The 14,432-nt window shown below is 46.4% G+C and overlaps 1 protein-coding gene and 1 long non-coding RNA gene across 14 annotated transcripts in view; one reads left to right on the plus strand and one right to left on the minus strand.

Moving 5' to 3' along the window:
* The window catches only part of FOXN3 (forkhead box N3), a 149,875-nt gene that overhangs the window by 45,491 nt on the left and 89,952 nt on the right, over positions 1-14,432 (minus strand). For all 13 annotated transcript variants that reach the window (XM_077267610.1, XM_077267590.1, XM_077267608.1 and 10 more), the window contains one exon: positions 9,781-9,917. In XM_077267610.1, coding sequence (XP_077123725.1) covers positions 9,781-9,917 — 137 coding nt within the window. The remainder of the gene's footprint in view (positions 1-9,780; positions 9,918-14,432) is intronic.
* LOC143781079 (uncharacterized) overlaps positions 8,130-14,432 on the plus strand; it is a 29,306-nt gene continuing 23,003 nt past the window's right edge. The window contains exon 1 of the long non-coding RNA XR_013216539.1: positions 8,130-8,761. This is a non-coding gene — a long non-coding RNA (uncharacterized LOC143781079). The remainder of the gene's footprint in view (positions 8,762-14,432) is intronic.

Raw genomic sequence — 14,432 nt, forward strand, 5'->3', positions numbered from 1 at the left:
CGGTCTCTTTTGGGCTGCTGAGCGCTCACTTCTCTTGGATGAATGTTGGGGAAGCAGAAAAATTGAAAGCGCAGCACCCTAAAGTGGCCATTGATTGGCAAACCTGGCAATGATGAGCATGGAACAGCGCTGCTGAAGGAGGGGAGTATTTACTTACTTTTTTAACTTAATATAAAAAAAAGGGAATGTCCAGGAAGTGGATGATCCCTATAAGGCTATGTGCACACGTTGCAGATTTGACTGTGGAATTTTCTGTGCAGATTCTGAATTTCTTGGCAGAAAACGCAGGTCAGAATCTGCGCCTTATTCCTTTTTTTACCCCTGCAGATTTCTATTATGGAATGGGTGCAGAAACGCAGCAGATCTACAAAAAGAAGTGACATGATCATTTTTTGAATCTGTGTTTTCCGTGCAGATTTTTCTGCACCATTAGCACAGCATTTTTTTTTTTGCCATTGATTTACATTGTACTGTAAATCACTTGCAGATCAGCAGCGTTTCTGCGCTGAAAAAAAAAGCTGCAGATCTGCAGGAAATCTGCAACATGTGCACATACCCTTAAGTGTTGATTTTGTGGTGTATTATCATGTGAACTTGCACACAGGTCGGATGCTACACACAAAAAAACCCGGACTCTTCCCAGCGCGACACGACATCTCCATCTTCTCCCGACTCGGTTTATGTTTATAGAGGTCTCGCCTCTCAATGTGGTTTCCACAGCTCTCCCCTAATGAGGCCATTTAACTAAACGACGTGATTAAAGAGGCCGCCTCGTTACCAGAGACAAATGGAAGTCTGGAAACTTCTGTCTCTGTGGTCGGCACTAGACCTATAAAAAGGGGTCGTATTGTCAGGAGGGCGAGCTGGCGTGAGGGCTGCTTATTAGCTGGGATTTATGGAAGACCTCAGAGGGATGGGGCGACAGTGGAGCTATGGAAAAACATCTGTGTGCCGAGCACCTGATGATCCAGCACTTCGGGTCCCTTTGATACGGATTATATTAAGGTCACTGGCCCTTTAAATAAAGTATCACCTGCAGATACAGTGATGTCTGTGAGAACGATTACATTTTAATGCAGTAAACAAGAAGGAAGCGGCGAACGGCAAACTGCCATGTCTGTACCGACTACCGTGAAGCCGGGATCATGAATTCTTTACACGTGAAGTCGGCTTCTGAGCAATGTAACGAGGCAATGCTGCTGTCTACCTGTGGAATTAATGAGCGGTACGTTTCCACAGGACGTAACGCGGAGCTCGGCGGTGCCGCGTATCAGCCCGTCTGCTGCCAGTAACCAGGAGCCGTGTTTGTGCCGCAGCTGCCAGACTCCGGTCGGACCGAGGAGCTTTCTATGTTACATTCACAGCGACTGTCAAAACAAGAGGAGCGGCGTCTGCGGTGGCGAATGGAGAAATTAGCTTGTTGCTTAGCGACAGTCAACATTGCTGAGTGCAGGCGTCTGGATCGCCACGGGCCATCCACGTCCTGGAAAGACGCTCGCTTCAAGGTGAAACTCTGCAAAGCGTCACAAGATAAGAGGACGACTGGACCCCGAGAGCGGCGAAACAGAAGGTTGGAGGGAAGTCCGGAACGGCTCCGATAACGCAGACACACGGTTACAGTGTGAACATGCACAAAACGTCATGGTATATAGAAGGGAGCATACAGCGTCCGATGACTGGTGTACGGGCAGGATGGACCACATCTGGGGCAGGAGGAATTCAGGAGGCTGGGAGAGCCGCTGCCCAGGGACCCAGGGCACCCCCACATGCAGCGGACAATAGCCACTCTGTCACCACTGGCTGCAGGGGAAAAGAACGCCAATAGTACCGCCATCATACAAAGAATGTAGCCACTGCACCAATAGAACCGCCATCACACAAAGAGAATGTAGCCACTGCGCCAATAGTACAGCCATCATACAAAGAATGTAGCCACTGCGCCTATAGTACTGCCATCATACAAAGAATGTAGCCACTGCGCCAATAGTACTGCCATCATACAAAGAATGTAGCCACTGCGCCAATAGTACTGCCATCATACGAAGAATGTAGCCACTGCGCCCGTAGTACCGCCATCATACAAAGAATGTAGCCACTGCGCCAATAGTACTGCCATCATACGAAGAATGTAGCCACTGTGCCAATAGTACAGCCATCATACAAAGAGAATGTAGCCACTGCGCCCGTAGTACCGCCATCATACAAAGAATGTTCTCATACACTTTATGCAGTTAATAGCCTCTGTGTCTGTACTGTTACATGCTTAGGCAGTTAACTGGTTCATGCAGCTTTACATGAACACCCGAGCCTTACACTATGGCTGGTCCAAATAACTAAAGCAATTGTTACCATCCACCTCTTGTGTCTCCCCTTTTCCTCATAGATTGTAAGCTTGCGAGCAGCAGGGCCCTCATTCCTCCTGGTATCTGTTTTGAACTGTGATTTCTGTTATGCTGTAATGTCTGTTGTCTGTATAAGTCCCCTCTATAAGTTGTAAAGCGCTGCGGAATATGTTGGCGCTATATAAATAAAATTATTATTATTATTATTATTATTATTATTATAATGTAGCCACTGCGCCAATAGTACAGCCATCACACAAAGAGAATGGAGCCACTGCGCCAATAGTACTGCCATCATACAAAGAATGTAGCCACTGCGCCAATAGTACCGCCATCATACAAAGAATGTAGCCACTGCGCCAATAGTACTGCCATCATACAAAGAATGTAGCCACTGCGCCAATAGTACTGCCATCATACAAAGAGAATGTAACCACTGCGCCAATAGTACAGCCATCATACAAAGAGAATGTAGCCACTGCGCCAATAGTACCGCCATCATACAAACAGAATGTAACCACTGCGCCAATAGTACAGCCATCATACAAAGAATGTAGACACTGCGCCAATAGTACCGCCATCATACAAAGAATGTAGCCACTGCGCCAATAGTACTGCCATCATACAAAGAATGTAGCCACTGTGCCAATAGTACTGCCATCATACAAAGAATGTAGCCACTGTGCCAATAGTATCACCATCATATGCAGAGAAAGTAACCACTGCACCAGTATCGTAATCATATGCAGAGATCGCAACCACTGTGCCAACAGTACCACCATCATACGCAAAGAATGTAACCAGCGCACCAATAGTATCGTCATCATATGCAGATAACGTAACCACTGCACCAGTAGTATCGCCATCACAAGCAGAAAATGTAACCACAGCACCAACAGTAACGCCATCTTACACGCCAGAACCAGAGAGGAGCTCACACCACTATACACAGGCAGGGGTCCGGAAATATGGCCGCCACCAGCAACCACGGCATGTCCTCAGATGGTATCACACATAAGCGGCTTAGATACAGTGCACATCACAATATCATACAAGATGGGGTTAGATGCACAGCTCAGCACAGTATCACACAGGATAGGATTAGATACACCGCTCAGCAGACAGTATCACACAGGATAGGATTAGATACACAGCTCAGCAGACAGTATCACACAGGTTAGGATTAGATACACAGCTCAGCAGACAGTATCACACAGGATAGGATTAGATACACGGCTCAGCACAGTATCACACATGATAGGATTAGATACATGGCTCAGCAGACAGTATCACACAGGATAGGATTAGATACACGGCTCAGCAGACAGTATCACACAGGATAGGATTAGATACACGGCTCAGCAGACAGTATCACACAGGATAGGATTAGATACATGGCTCAGCAGACAGTATCACACAGGAGAGGATTAGATACACGCTCAGCAGACATTATCACACAGGATAGGGTTAGATACACAGCTCAGCAGACAGTATCACACATGATAGGATTAGATACACAGCTCAGCAGTTCTCAGTACAGATTAACCCTGTGTGCTCCAGGTTGTGTGGGGTGCAGGCCCAGCTCCTACTTGCTGACGTGCTCCACTGCTGCAGGCGCCTCTGTCACACACATGGTTCGGATTATCTTACAATGCTGGTATGCGTCTCTATGGAGACAGATGACTCTGAAATATGGGGGGGTGCAGATATTCACTCCTTCCCCCTCAGCCTGGAGTCTAAGGAGCCATTTATGAGCACAGCAAACAGGATCTTGTTCCCCTTCCTCATTAACCTCTTCAGTGCCAGGCAGGAAGCTTTATGGCCTTCAGTGCCTGGTCTACGATTACCAGCCTCACTGCCCAGGAACCACAAATCCCAGAATAAGATATAATCAAGGCCCAGGACTAATCAACCCTCATTCCTGTCACTTCTGTCCACTTTGTGTTTACCCCGACTCATCCAAGCACTAGGGGCTGCATCACTGCTCATCCAGGGACTCCTGATTCCTGCAAGTCAGCAGCAAGCAAAGTGTGTCACCTCCACAGCGAACAGTGAGAGACTGAATGTTTACTGTCCCTGCAAATACACCGAAAACCGTGGCCTCAAACCCGGCAACTGCAGAGAACGATGTGGATGACACTAGTAATAATCAAGGTGAATAATGGGATCAGCTTCTCATCCACCAAATGGAAATTTCTCACTGAATACTGAGAAAACTACACAAGAGATTTAATTCACAAAACCCGTCTAATGTGGAATTGGAAAGAAGCAAAAAAACACAGGATTTCCCTGTACTCCATCAGAACATGAAGAGTGTCCATACATATCTGTATTAGGAGTGTTTGACCCTGTGTAAGAAAGTATGTAAAGCTCCATTATACTCATTCCATCACCGATCCGGAGTTCCATCCTGTATTATACTCCAGAGCTGCACTCACTATCCTGCTGGTGCAGTCACTGTGTACATACATTACATTACTGATCCTGAGTTATATCCTGTATTATACTCCAGAGCTGCACTCATTATTCTGCTGGTGCTGTCACTGTGTACATACATTACTGATCCTGAGTTATATCCTGTATTATACTCCAGAGCTGCACTCACTATTCTGCTGGTGCAGTCACTGTGTACATACATTACATTACTGATCCTGTACTGATCCTGAGTTACACCCTGTATTATACCCCAGAGCTGCACTCACTATTCTGCTGGTGTAGTCACTATGTACATACATTACATTACTGATCCTCAGTTACACCCTGTATTATACTCCAGAGCTGCACTCCGTAAGTTGGTGAAGTCACCAGACACTCAACAAGCAGGGAATCCTGGGGGATTTCTGCCCTCCACTGTGTCCGGTGGTGCATGTTTTTCGGAGGGGGGCGATCGGTATAAAAAAAAAAAAATCTCTCATTTCTCCGTGTAATAAGATTTCCACACGTCGCCCGTGTCTTCAGCACCAGTCGCCTAATTCCTCGACCCCCGCCATCCCCAGGCAGAGGTCAGTTCTCCTGCAGCCGCTGGGAGAAATCCGCAGGACATTGATCTGCCACTTCAATCTCCAAACTGGATTGTTTCACTTACTGGAGCGAAATCGTTGCATTATGAGCGGAACAAAAGCGAGGAGTCGCCTAATGCCGTAATCTCATTGCAAATCCTTTCGCCCGGTGCCGTCCTTTTAGCCCTGAAATTGCAATCCTCTTTCAGTAATCACAGCGCTAATTGGTGCCGGCAAAGTGGCGTTTGTGAGCGCATGGCAACAGATTTCCGCTGTGCGAGGACGGAGATCGATGTGTTCAATCCAGCAGATATCGCTGAATTAAGCCAGAACATTACAATGTCGGCATCAGAGAGAATGGCTTATCTAGCTATTCCATAAGGTGGTCATCGGTCAGAGAACCTGCGGCCATTTAATTACAGCCGGAGACGGAAAACAGACAGGCGGAAAAAGTGCGCATATACTGCAGCTGCGAGCGAGTATTACCGGCTTACTGTCACAAAGACCTGGACTGGCCAGAGAGGCTTTCCCTTCGCCATACTTTATACTGCAGGTCTTTTCTATTAGGACACACCAATGACCAGTGGCTCCAGCTCAGAGGCACTGTACATTGGAGTTTATGGTAGTCTGACAATGTTTTGTTCTTCTATTCTCTATACTTTACACTGCAGGTAGATTCATTCAGGACAAGGTTATGATCAGTGGCTTCAGCTCAGCGGCATCATACATTGGAGTCTGAAGCCATATGAAATGTTCTATCTTTACAGAGGATTGTTATACTGTCTTGCCTCACCCCTATGACCCTAGGAGCCCCAAAAACAGGTCCACAAAAAACAATTGGCAAGGGGGTGGGGCAGCGAGAGCCCAAAGACCCTCAGCTGTGAGGTCAGGTAGCGAAACTCCAAAGATCCTCCACCGGGGAAGGGGGTCAGGTAGCGAGGCACCGAAGACCCTCAACAAGGGTGTCGAGTAGCGAGGCCCCAAAGATCCTCGTCAAGGGGAGTATTGTGGACACTAAAGAAGGGGCAGATCATGCACAAGTGCTTCCTGCAGCCAATCACTGGTCTCAGCTGTGAAGCTTTCGCATCTATGTTAAGGGCCTGATGACCACAGTGTTTGTCTGCAGCGGTCCATTGGATGAACATGACATCATGACTGCAGTAACCAAAGATCAGTGGGGAACGTGGAAGTGGCAGCAATGGAGACACAGGCGAGTCCTGAGTATTTTTATTTTAGCACTTTTCCTGGCGTACTAAATATTTAAAATCCCATAAACCCCTTTAAGCTGCGTATTTGCCTCAGAATAACATGGGGGCCGGACTCCGTGACCTATTCACAGAACACCAGCGGACTACAAGTACCATGACCCCCTGAAGAGCGGAGCCCTGTACAGTTTTGTTTGCCGCCTCCTAGAGGTGGAATAATAAATTGCGCGGCAGAGAATAATAGAAGTACTGGAACGTGTGCGGTGGCGCTCGTCTTGCCGGTGGTGGGGGGAGGGGACTTTCCTATATTTCTGCTTCCCGAGCACTTTGTCCCGGGCTTTGTGCTAATCCTCGCTCTGACGTTTCCTCCTGAAGCTATCTGACCTCAAGTTGTCATTTTGGATATTTCATGCAGTCGATGACTTTCACACAAAAAAACGACAAAACCAGGTAGCGAGGACGTAGCGCGAACTGTAGCCGCTGCGTGGGGTTCGCGGTTGCCATGGTAACCATGTAGTTATACGTGCTAATGGTATGTTCTTTTGCCAGGCAACAGTCTCGTGATGCAACTTGCACCTGTCTCCGCTATGTGTTGCTATAGCGACGCTCCAGTTGCTATGGCTACCATCACGCTAATCGCCTTGCGAGGGCAGACTTTCGGCAGTCTTTCCCTGCAGCCCAGCTGTTCGGAGCGTCTCTCGGTGAGGATGGATTGTCTGAGCATGTGATGGAACGCTCCTCAGCGGACCAGACACCAGAAAACTTCCATTAGAGCTTCTTGGAAGGGAAAAAAAAAAAGAAAAAGAAAAAAGGTGCCGACGTACAAACGGCACGCAGCGAACATTAGTTGTGCAACGCCGGCTCATTGTATCCGCAGCGCGGAATGTCACGTACTAGAGAAAATCACATCTTATGGACCAAGTCATCCCCAATTTCTCAGTTCCTCTGCTTGCAGTCACCAGACACAATCGTATCCAGATCGGATCAATAACGCCCCGTACGATCGCTCCTCGCAGCAGCCGTTTGTTACAATTGTATCCAGACTCTCCGCAGCACAAATCTCTCTCTTGTCCAGATCGTTTGTTACAATGTATCGGTCTGCAGTCCTCTGTGCAGCTCATAGTAGTGTCAGGACTGGAGACTACTGTAACAAACCCTCAGCTGTGTCAGTGGAGAAATCAATAGAAAAATCTAGCTTCTCTTTTAACCCCTTCTTGTCACGCAATGTGATCTTCATGCTAAGTCACGAGTCGAGAGGGGGGTGCAAGGAGCGGGTCCGGCTCCATACGAGGCAGTCTGGGTCATACAGGTGACATCTATCTGCTACAGCCGGGATCGGAGACAACTCTGACCTCGTAAGCCCGTTAGATGACGCATCCCTTAATGACGTTGGCATCTAAGTGGTTAAGCAATGCAGGATGCCGATGCGTTCTCATGGCAGCTGGGGGCCTAATAATAGCCCCCCTTATTAAAAGTAGATACTGAGCTGGACCTTAAAAATCAATAAATGGAACCATGGTGCGCCTCCTAAAGCCACTCATGCTCCCTCCTGGCTGGGGTCTTGCAGGACATAAGTCCCTTATTCAGGCAATCACAAAAAGATTTCCTGAAAACCCCTTTAAAGACCAGAATATCCCTTTAAAGCAACATTCACAGCAGATTCTAGCCTCCACTACCTGCTGTAAATTAAAATAAATAAAAGATGCAAACATCAGGTTCTTTTTGAAAAAGTTTGTGATCTCACTTGAATATGCACGCCATTTTTAATACAATTTTGAGAAACCACAGAAAAACAATGAAGCAGGATTGCACCATGTGAACATTCCCCAAAGCAAAAATTTTTTTTTTTTTAAATATATACATTAGGAATACCGAGGAGCTCAAAAGAAAGAAACGGCAACACTCTGCATCCTAAATACTGGCTGATAACAGTAAACAATAACGAACAAAAGGTCACAAGAGGACCTGCAGGCGAGGAGACGGGAGGTTGATGTGGAGGGGAGAAGTGTGACAGCGCAGGGCAGGAGCAGTCTGTGCCGCCATCGCTGTTGTGGTTTCAATGAATGAACAAACACGGTGTAACCATAACGAGCCGCCCGTTACTTGTACCACGGCAACGCATGGAGACGACTGAACACAAACCTGCGGAGCCGAGGAGACTGCAGACAGGAGCTGAGGAAGGAGCAGCGCGGGGTATCACAGCAGAGGGGCGCAGGTAGGTTACACCCCGGGGGGCACAAAACCAGGAAAGGCCAAAACAACAAAATAATCAAACGTTCAGCCACTTTCTGGCAGACCTGACGGGCTTGTTCACACGGGACTGTATTGCAGTACCAGGAAAGTGAACAGCTCTCTGCCTTCTCCTTGCAGATCTGAATCATCAGTGCATTTTATCAGCATATTTTGCTGCTTTTTTCCTCTATTCAATTGAAAGGAGAAAAAACAAACAAGTAAAGCAAAGAAAAAAGTGACAAAAATGAAGGTATTTTACCGAGTGTTTCTCTTGCCAACACTCTGGTTGGCAGAAATCTGCCACAAATACTAAATGTGTGATCACAGCCGGTGTTTAATGCTCACCACTGTTTGTTACAATGTATCAGGGCAGGTTAGTAGTTTGGAGTCTATGAGAAAGATGCAGAACTTTTCACTTATTGAGACTTATTCACATAAAGCTCCCACAGCATCGATCCAAGGGCGAGGGCAGAATTACACAGAGCGACGCGTGGCGTCAAAGGGAATACATTATGTTTAATAGGTGGTACAATAGTCTGTACACACTGCAGACCGCGCTCCAGATCCCCAGCAATAGGTCGCTCTGCACAAAGACCGCCATAACTCAATAGCACATTGTCATTACACAGGACGATGTGCTGCCGAGCAACGGAAATCGACAGCCCATGTACACTACACCATTATCGTGAAATTCACGGAAACTGTGCAGGGAACACGCTCCTTAGGACAGAATTCACACAAGCATATACCACAGATACTGAATGTGACAATAAAAAGGGGGAATCTTTCCTCCGCACAAAAAGGATCTCATAGAAAGAGGAGCAGCCCTTTAAAACAGACCTGCTGTTATCACCTTGTGAAGATAGGGGGCTCCACCGGTTACAGTCTTCAGTCTTATGAGATTTTAGATCAGCAGCGGATTTTGTGCAGGAATCTCACACCCCGAATATAAAGCCACATACAAGATTAACAAAAGCAGCAACTGCCCCGAGGTCATCTTACCTTTGATAGGACTGAGGAGAGGTGGGGGGTGTGCTGAATACATGGGAGTATGGGTGGTAGGGCGTCTTTTTCAAGGCTTGTATCAAATTCTGCCGGTACTCAGGGTCTATACACCACAAGGATCCTTTACCGATACTCTGCAACCAAGAGAAAAAAACAAAACAATCAACAATACATATTATAATTCAGAGCTGTACTCACTATTCTGCTGGTGCAATCACTGTGTACATACATTACATTACTGATCCTGAGTTACATCCTGTATTATACCCCAGAGCAGCACTCACTATTCTGCTGGTGCAGTCACTGTGTACATACATTACATTACTGATCCTGAGTTACATCCTGTATTATACTCCAGAGCAGCACTCACTATTCTGCTGGTGCAGTCACTGTGTACATACATTACTGATCCTGAGTTACATCTTGTATTATACTCCAGGTGTGCACTCACTATTCTGCTGGTGCAGTCACTGTGTGCATACATTACATTACTGATCCTGAGTTATATCCTGTATTATACCCCAGAGCTGCACTCACTATTTTGCTAGTGCAGTCACTGTGTGCATACATTACACTACTGATCCTGAGTTATATCCTGTATTATACTCCAGAGCTGCACTCACTATTCTGCTGGTGCAGTCACTGTGTACAGACTTTACATTACTGATCCTGAGTTACATCCTGTATTATACTCCAGGTCTGCACTCACTATTCTGCTGGTGCAGTCACTGTGTACATACATTACATTACTGATCCTGAATTACATCCTGTATTATACCCCAGAGCTGCACTCACTATTCTGCTGGTGCAGTCACTGTGTACATACGTTACATTACTGATCCTGTACTGATCCTGAGTTACATCTTGTATTATAATCCAGAGCTGCACTCACTATTCTGCTGGTGCAGTCACTGTGTACATGCATTAACTTACTGATCCTGAGTTATATCCTGTATTATACCACAGAGCTGCACTCCTTGTTTTTCTAGTTGTTAATGGATAGTGTGATAATACAGGGGGCAGCTAGTTTTTCGTATATACGTCCTAGAAAGCAATTCTCCAAAGCTTCCCAAATACTGAACAAGAAAGGAATGCAGGAAGTTTTCAGCTCTGAATCCAGATGAACTGCATGAAGTCCCACTCAAAAAAGAAAAATCCATCTCACAAGCAGGGGCGGATTGTTGGGCTGACATAACCCTCATATGCCCCTTTTCTGGGAAAGCTGGGTGACTACTAATGAGGCCAGTATTACAGCTCCCCACAAGGCGTCAAGCTGCTTTCTTAGTGTCCTCCACCACAAATCTAACCTTCCATCTCTGCTGCACCCGTGGACAGTCTGACACCCACAGGCAGACACGTATGATCGCCCACGCTCCCATCACCACACCACTGATAGTTTGCTGTGAGGCCGCACGCTCCCACTGACCCCGGGACACAAGTCCTTCAGATAAAGGTTCCACCAAATATTGACTAACACAGACCTGACCCCTGATGTCGCCGCCGACAAACATTGCAATGCATGTGTGGAGGAAGAAAGCCCCGAGTTCTCCCCAGTCATGAGCGTGAGGCACCGTGCACCTCCTACCTCGCTCCGTCCTGCAGACTGCGCCACATCACCGCACAATTCATTTGCAGATCGTTGGTTTTGCTGATGTAAGTGAAACTTCAAAAGAAAGTGACCCAAATATGGGAAAACTCCGGAACATGCGGAATAAATGTAGGTCGTACCCAGCTTCCCACACACCCCGAATGGCAGACGGCTCGGCCTGTACCAGAGTCATTCTATTCATTCATGAACCAGGAGGTGCAGCATGAGCAAAATTATTGGTCAATAATTCTTCCTATCAGCCCCTCTTATAACGCTCCAGTACTGATCTAACCCCCAGACATTACACCATATGTGACTGATATCAGCCCCTCTTATAACGCTCCAGTACTGATATAACCCCCAGACATTACACCATATGTGACTGATATCAGCCCCTCTTATAACGCTCCAGTACTGATATAACCCCCAGACATTACACCATATGTGACTGATATCAGCCCCTCTTATAACGCTCCAGCACTGGTATAACCCCCAGACATTACACCATATGTGACTGATATCAGCCCCTCTTATAACGCTCCAGTGCTGATATAACCTCTAGACATTACTCCATATGTGGCTGCTATCAGCCCCTCTTATAACGCTCCAGTACTGATATAACCCACAGACATTACACCATATGTGACTGCTATCAGCTCCTCTTATAATGCTCCAGTACTGATATAACCTCTAGACATTACACCATATGTGACTGCTATCAGCCCCTCTTATAATGCTCCAGTACTGATATAACCTCTAGACATTACACCATATGTGGCTGCTATCAGCCTCTCTTATAACGCTCCAGTACTGATATAACCTCTAGACATTACTCCATATGTGGCTGCTATCAGCCCCTCTTATAATGCTCCAGTACTGATATAACCCACAGACATTACACCATATGTGACTGCTATCAGCTCCTCTTATAATGCTCCAGTACTGATATAACCTCTAGACATTACACCATATGTGACTGCTATCAGCCCCTCTTATAATGCTCCAGTACTGATATAACCTCTAGACATTACACCATATGTGGCTGCTATCAGCCTCTCTTATAACGCTCCAGTACTGATATAACCTCTAGACATTACTCCATATGTGGCTGCTATCAGCCCCTCTTATAACGCTCCAGTACTGATATAACCCACAGACATTACACCATATGTGACTGCTATCAGCCTTTTATAACGCTCCAGAACTTATTATAAGCTGTAGACCGGCCGTGACGCCCACTTTCCCTCACACTGGTGATTATTCGGGTGCCCCGGCTCAGTCTTCGCTCCGCACATGTGTAAGGCGCCATTTCCTGCGCGGACAGCTGCCGGAGTCCGGGAGGAAATCAATAGAGTTTACAGCACTTTGTGGTGATTAATTCCCGCCATATGACAGCTGGCGTGCGACCCCTGCGCCGGCTCCAGCGTCCCCGTCCGAGGAGAGAGTGCCACATACGGGTTTCCTAGCAACAAGTGACGACTGATGAATGGGACGTTTTCAGCAGCAGCAGAGTATCATTTGCAGCGCTGTTGCCCATAGCGACCAGATGGAATTCCGGGATCACGTTCTAGGATTGGTTTAAACAAACAACAGAACGGCGATAAAGAGAGCGGCAGATACAGCAATGAACTTCGCTGTCATAGGGGGAGAGTGCTGCAGAGCTACAATGCACTGCCTCGTAGTTTTCACAATCTCTGATTGCTGGTAGTGAATGGACTAAGATTGCTATTTACACCCAGGAGGTAGACGTCCAGCTCACGTATCACATAGCTGCTGACAATCCTCTATGAGATACACTCACATCTTGATACATTGTTACTATGTACAAGTGCTTCTCACTAAATTAGAAAATCATCAAAAAGTTTATTTATTTCAGTTCTTCAATACAAAAAGTGAAACTCATTATATAGAGTCATTACAAACAGAGTGATTTATTTCACGGGTTTATTTCTGTTAATGTTGATGATTATGGCTTACAGCCAATGAAAACCCAAAAGTCATTATCTCAGTAAATTAGAATAACAATAAACACCTGCAAAGGCGTCCTAAGTGTATAAAAAGGTCCCTTAGTCTGTTTCAGTAGGCTCCACAATCATGGGGAAGACTTGACAGATGTCCAGAAGTCAGTCTTTGACACACTTCACAAGGGGGGTAAGCCACAAAAAGTCATTGCTAAAGAGGCTGGCTGTTCACACAGTGCTGTATCCAATCATATTAATAGAAAGTTGAGTGGAAGGAAAGTGTAGTAGAAAAAGGTGCACAAGCAACCGGGATAACCGCAGCCTTGAACTGACTGTTAAGAAAAGGCCATTCACAAATTTGGGGGAAATTCACAAGGAGTGGACTGCTGCTGGAGTCATTGCTTCAAGAGCCACCACACACGGACGTATCCAGGACATGGGCTACAAGTGTCACATTCCTTGTGTCAAGCCACTCATGACCAGTAGACACCGCCAGAAGCGTCTTACCTGGGCCAAGGAGAAAAAGAACTGGACTGTTGCTCAGTGATCCAAATTGTTTTCAGATAAAAGTAAATTTTGCGTTTCATTTGGAAATCAAGGTCCCAGAGTCTGGAGGAAGAGTGGAGAGGCCACAATCCAAGCTGCTGGAGGTCTAGTGTGAAGTTTCCACAATCAGTGATGGTTTTAGCCATGTCGTCTGCTGGTATAGGTACACTGTGTTTTATCAAGACCAAAGTCAGCACAGCCATCTACCAGGAAATTTTGGAGCACTTCATGCTTCCCTCTGCCGACAAGATTTTTGGAGATGGAAATGTCATTCACCAGCAGGACTTGGCACCTGTCCACACTGACAAAAGTACCAATACCTGGTTTACAAACAACAGTATAACTGTGCTTGATTGGCAGCAAACTCACCTGACCTTAACCCATAGAGAATCTGTGGAGTATTGTCAAGAGGAAGATGAGAGACACCAGACCCAACAATGCAGACGAGCTGAAGGCTGCTATCAAAGCAACCTGGGCTTCCATAACACCTGCAGTAATTGATGTAAAAGGAGCCCCGACCAAGTATTGAGTGCATTTACTGAACATACATTTCA

This window comes from Ranitomeya variabilis, chromosome 1 (assembly GCF_051348905.1).
Source record: "Ranitomeya variabilis isolate aRanVar5 chromosome 1, aRanVar5.hap1, whole genome shotgun sequence".
NCBI lineage: Eukaryota > Metazoa > Chordata > Amphibia > Anura > Dendrobatidae > Ranitomeya > Ranitomeya variabilis.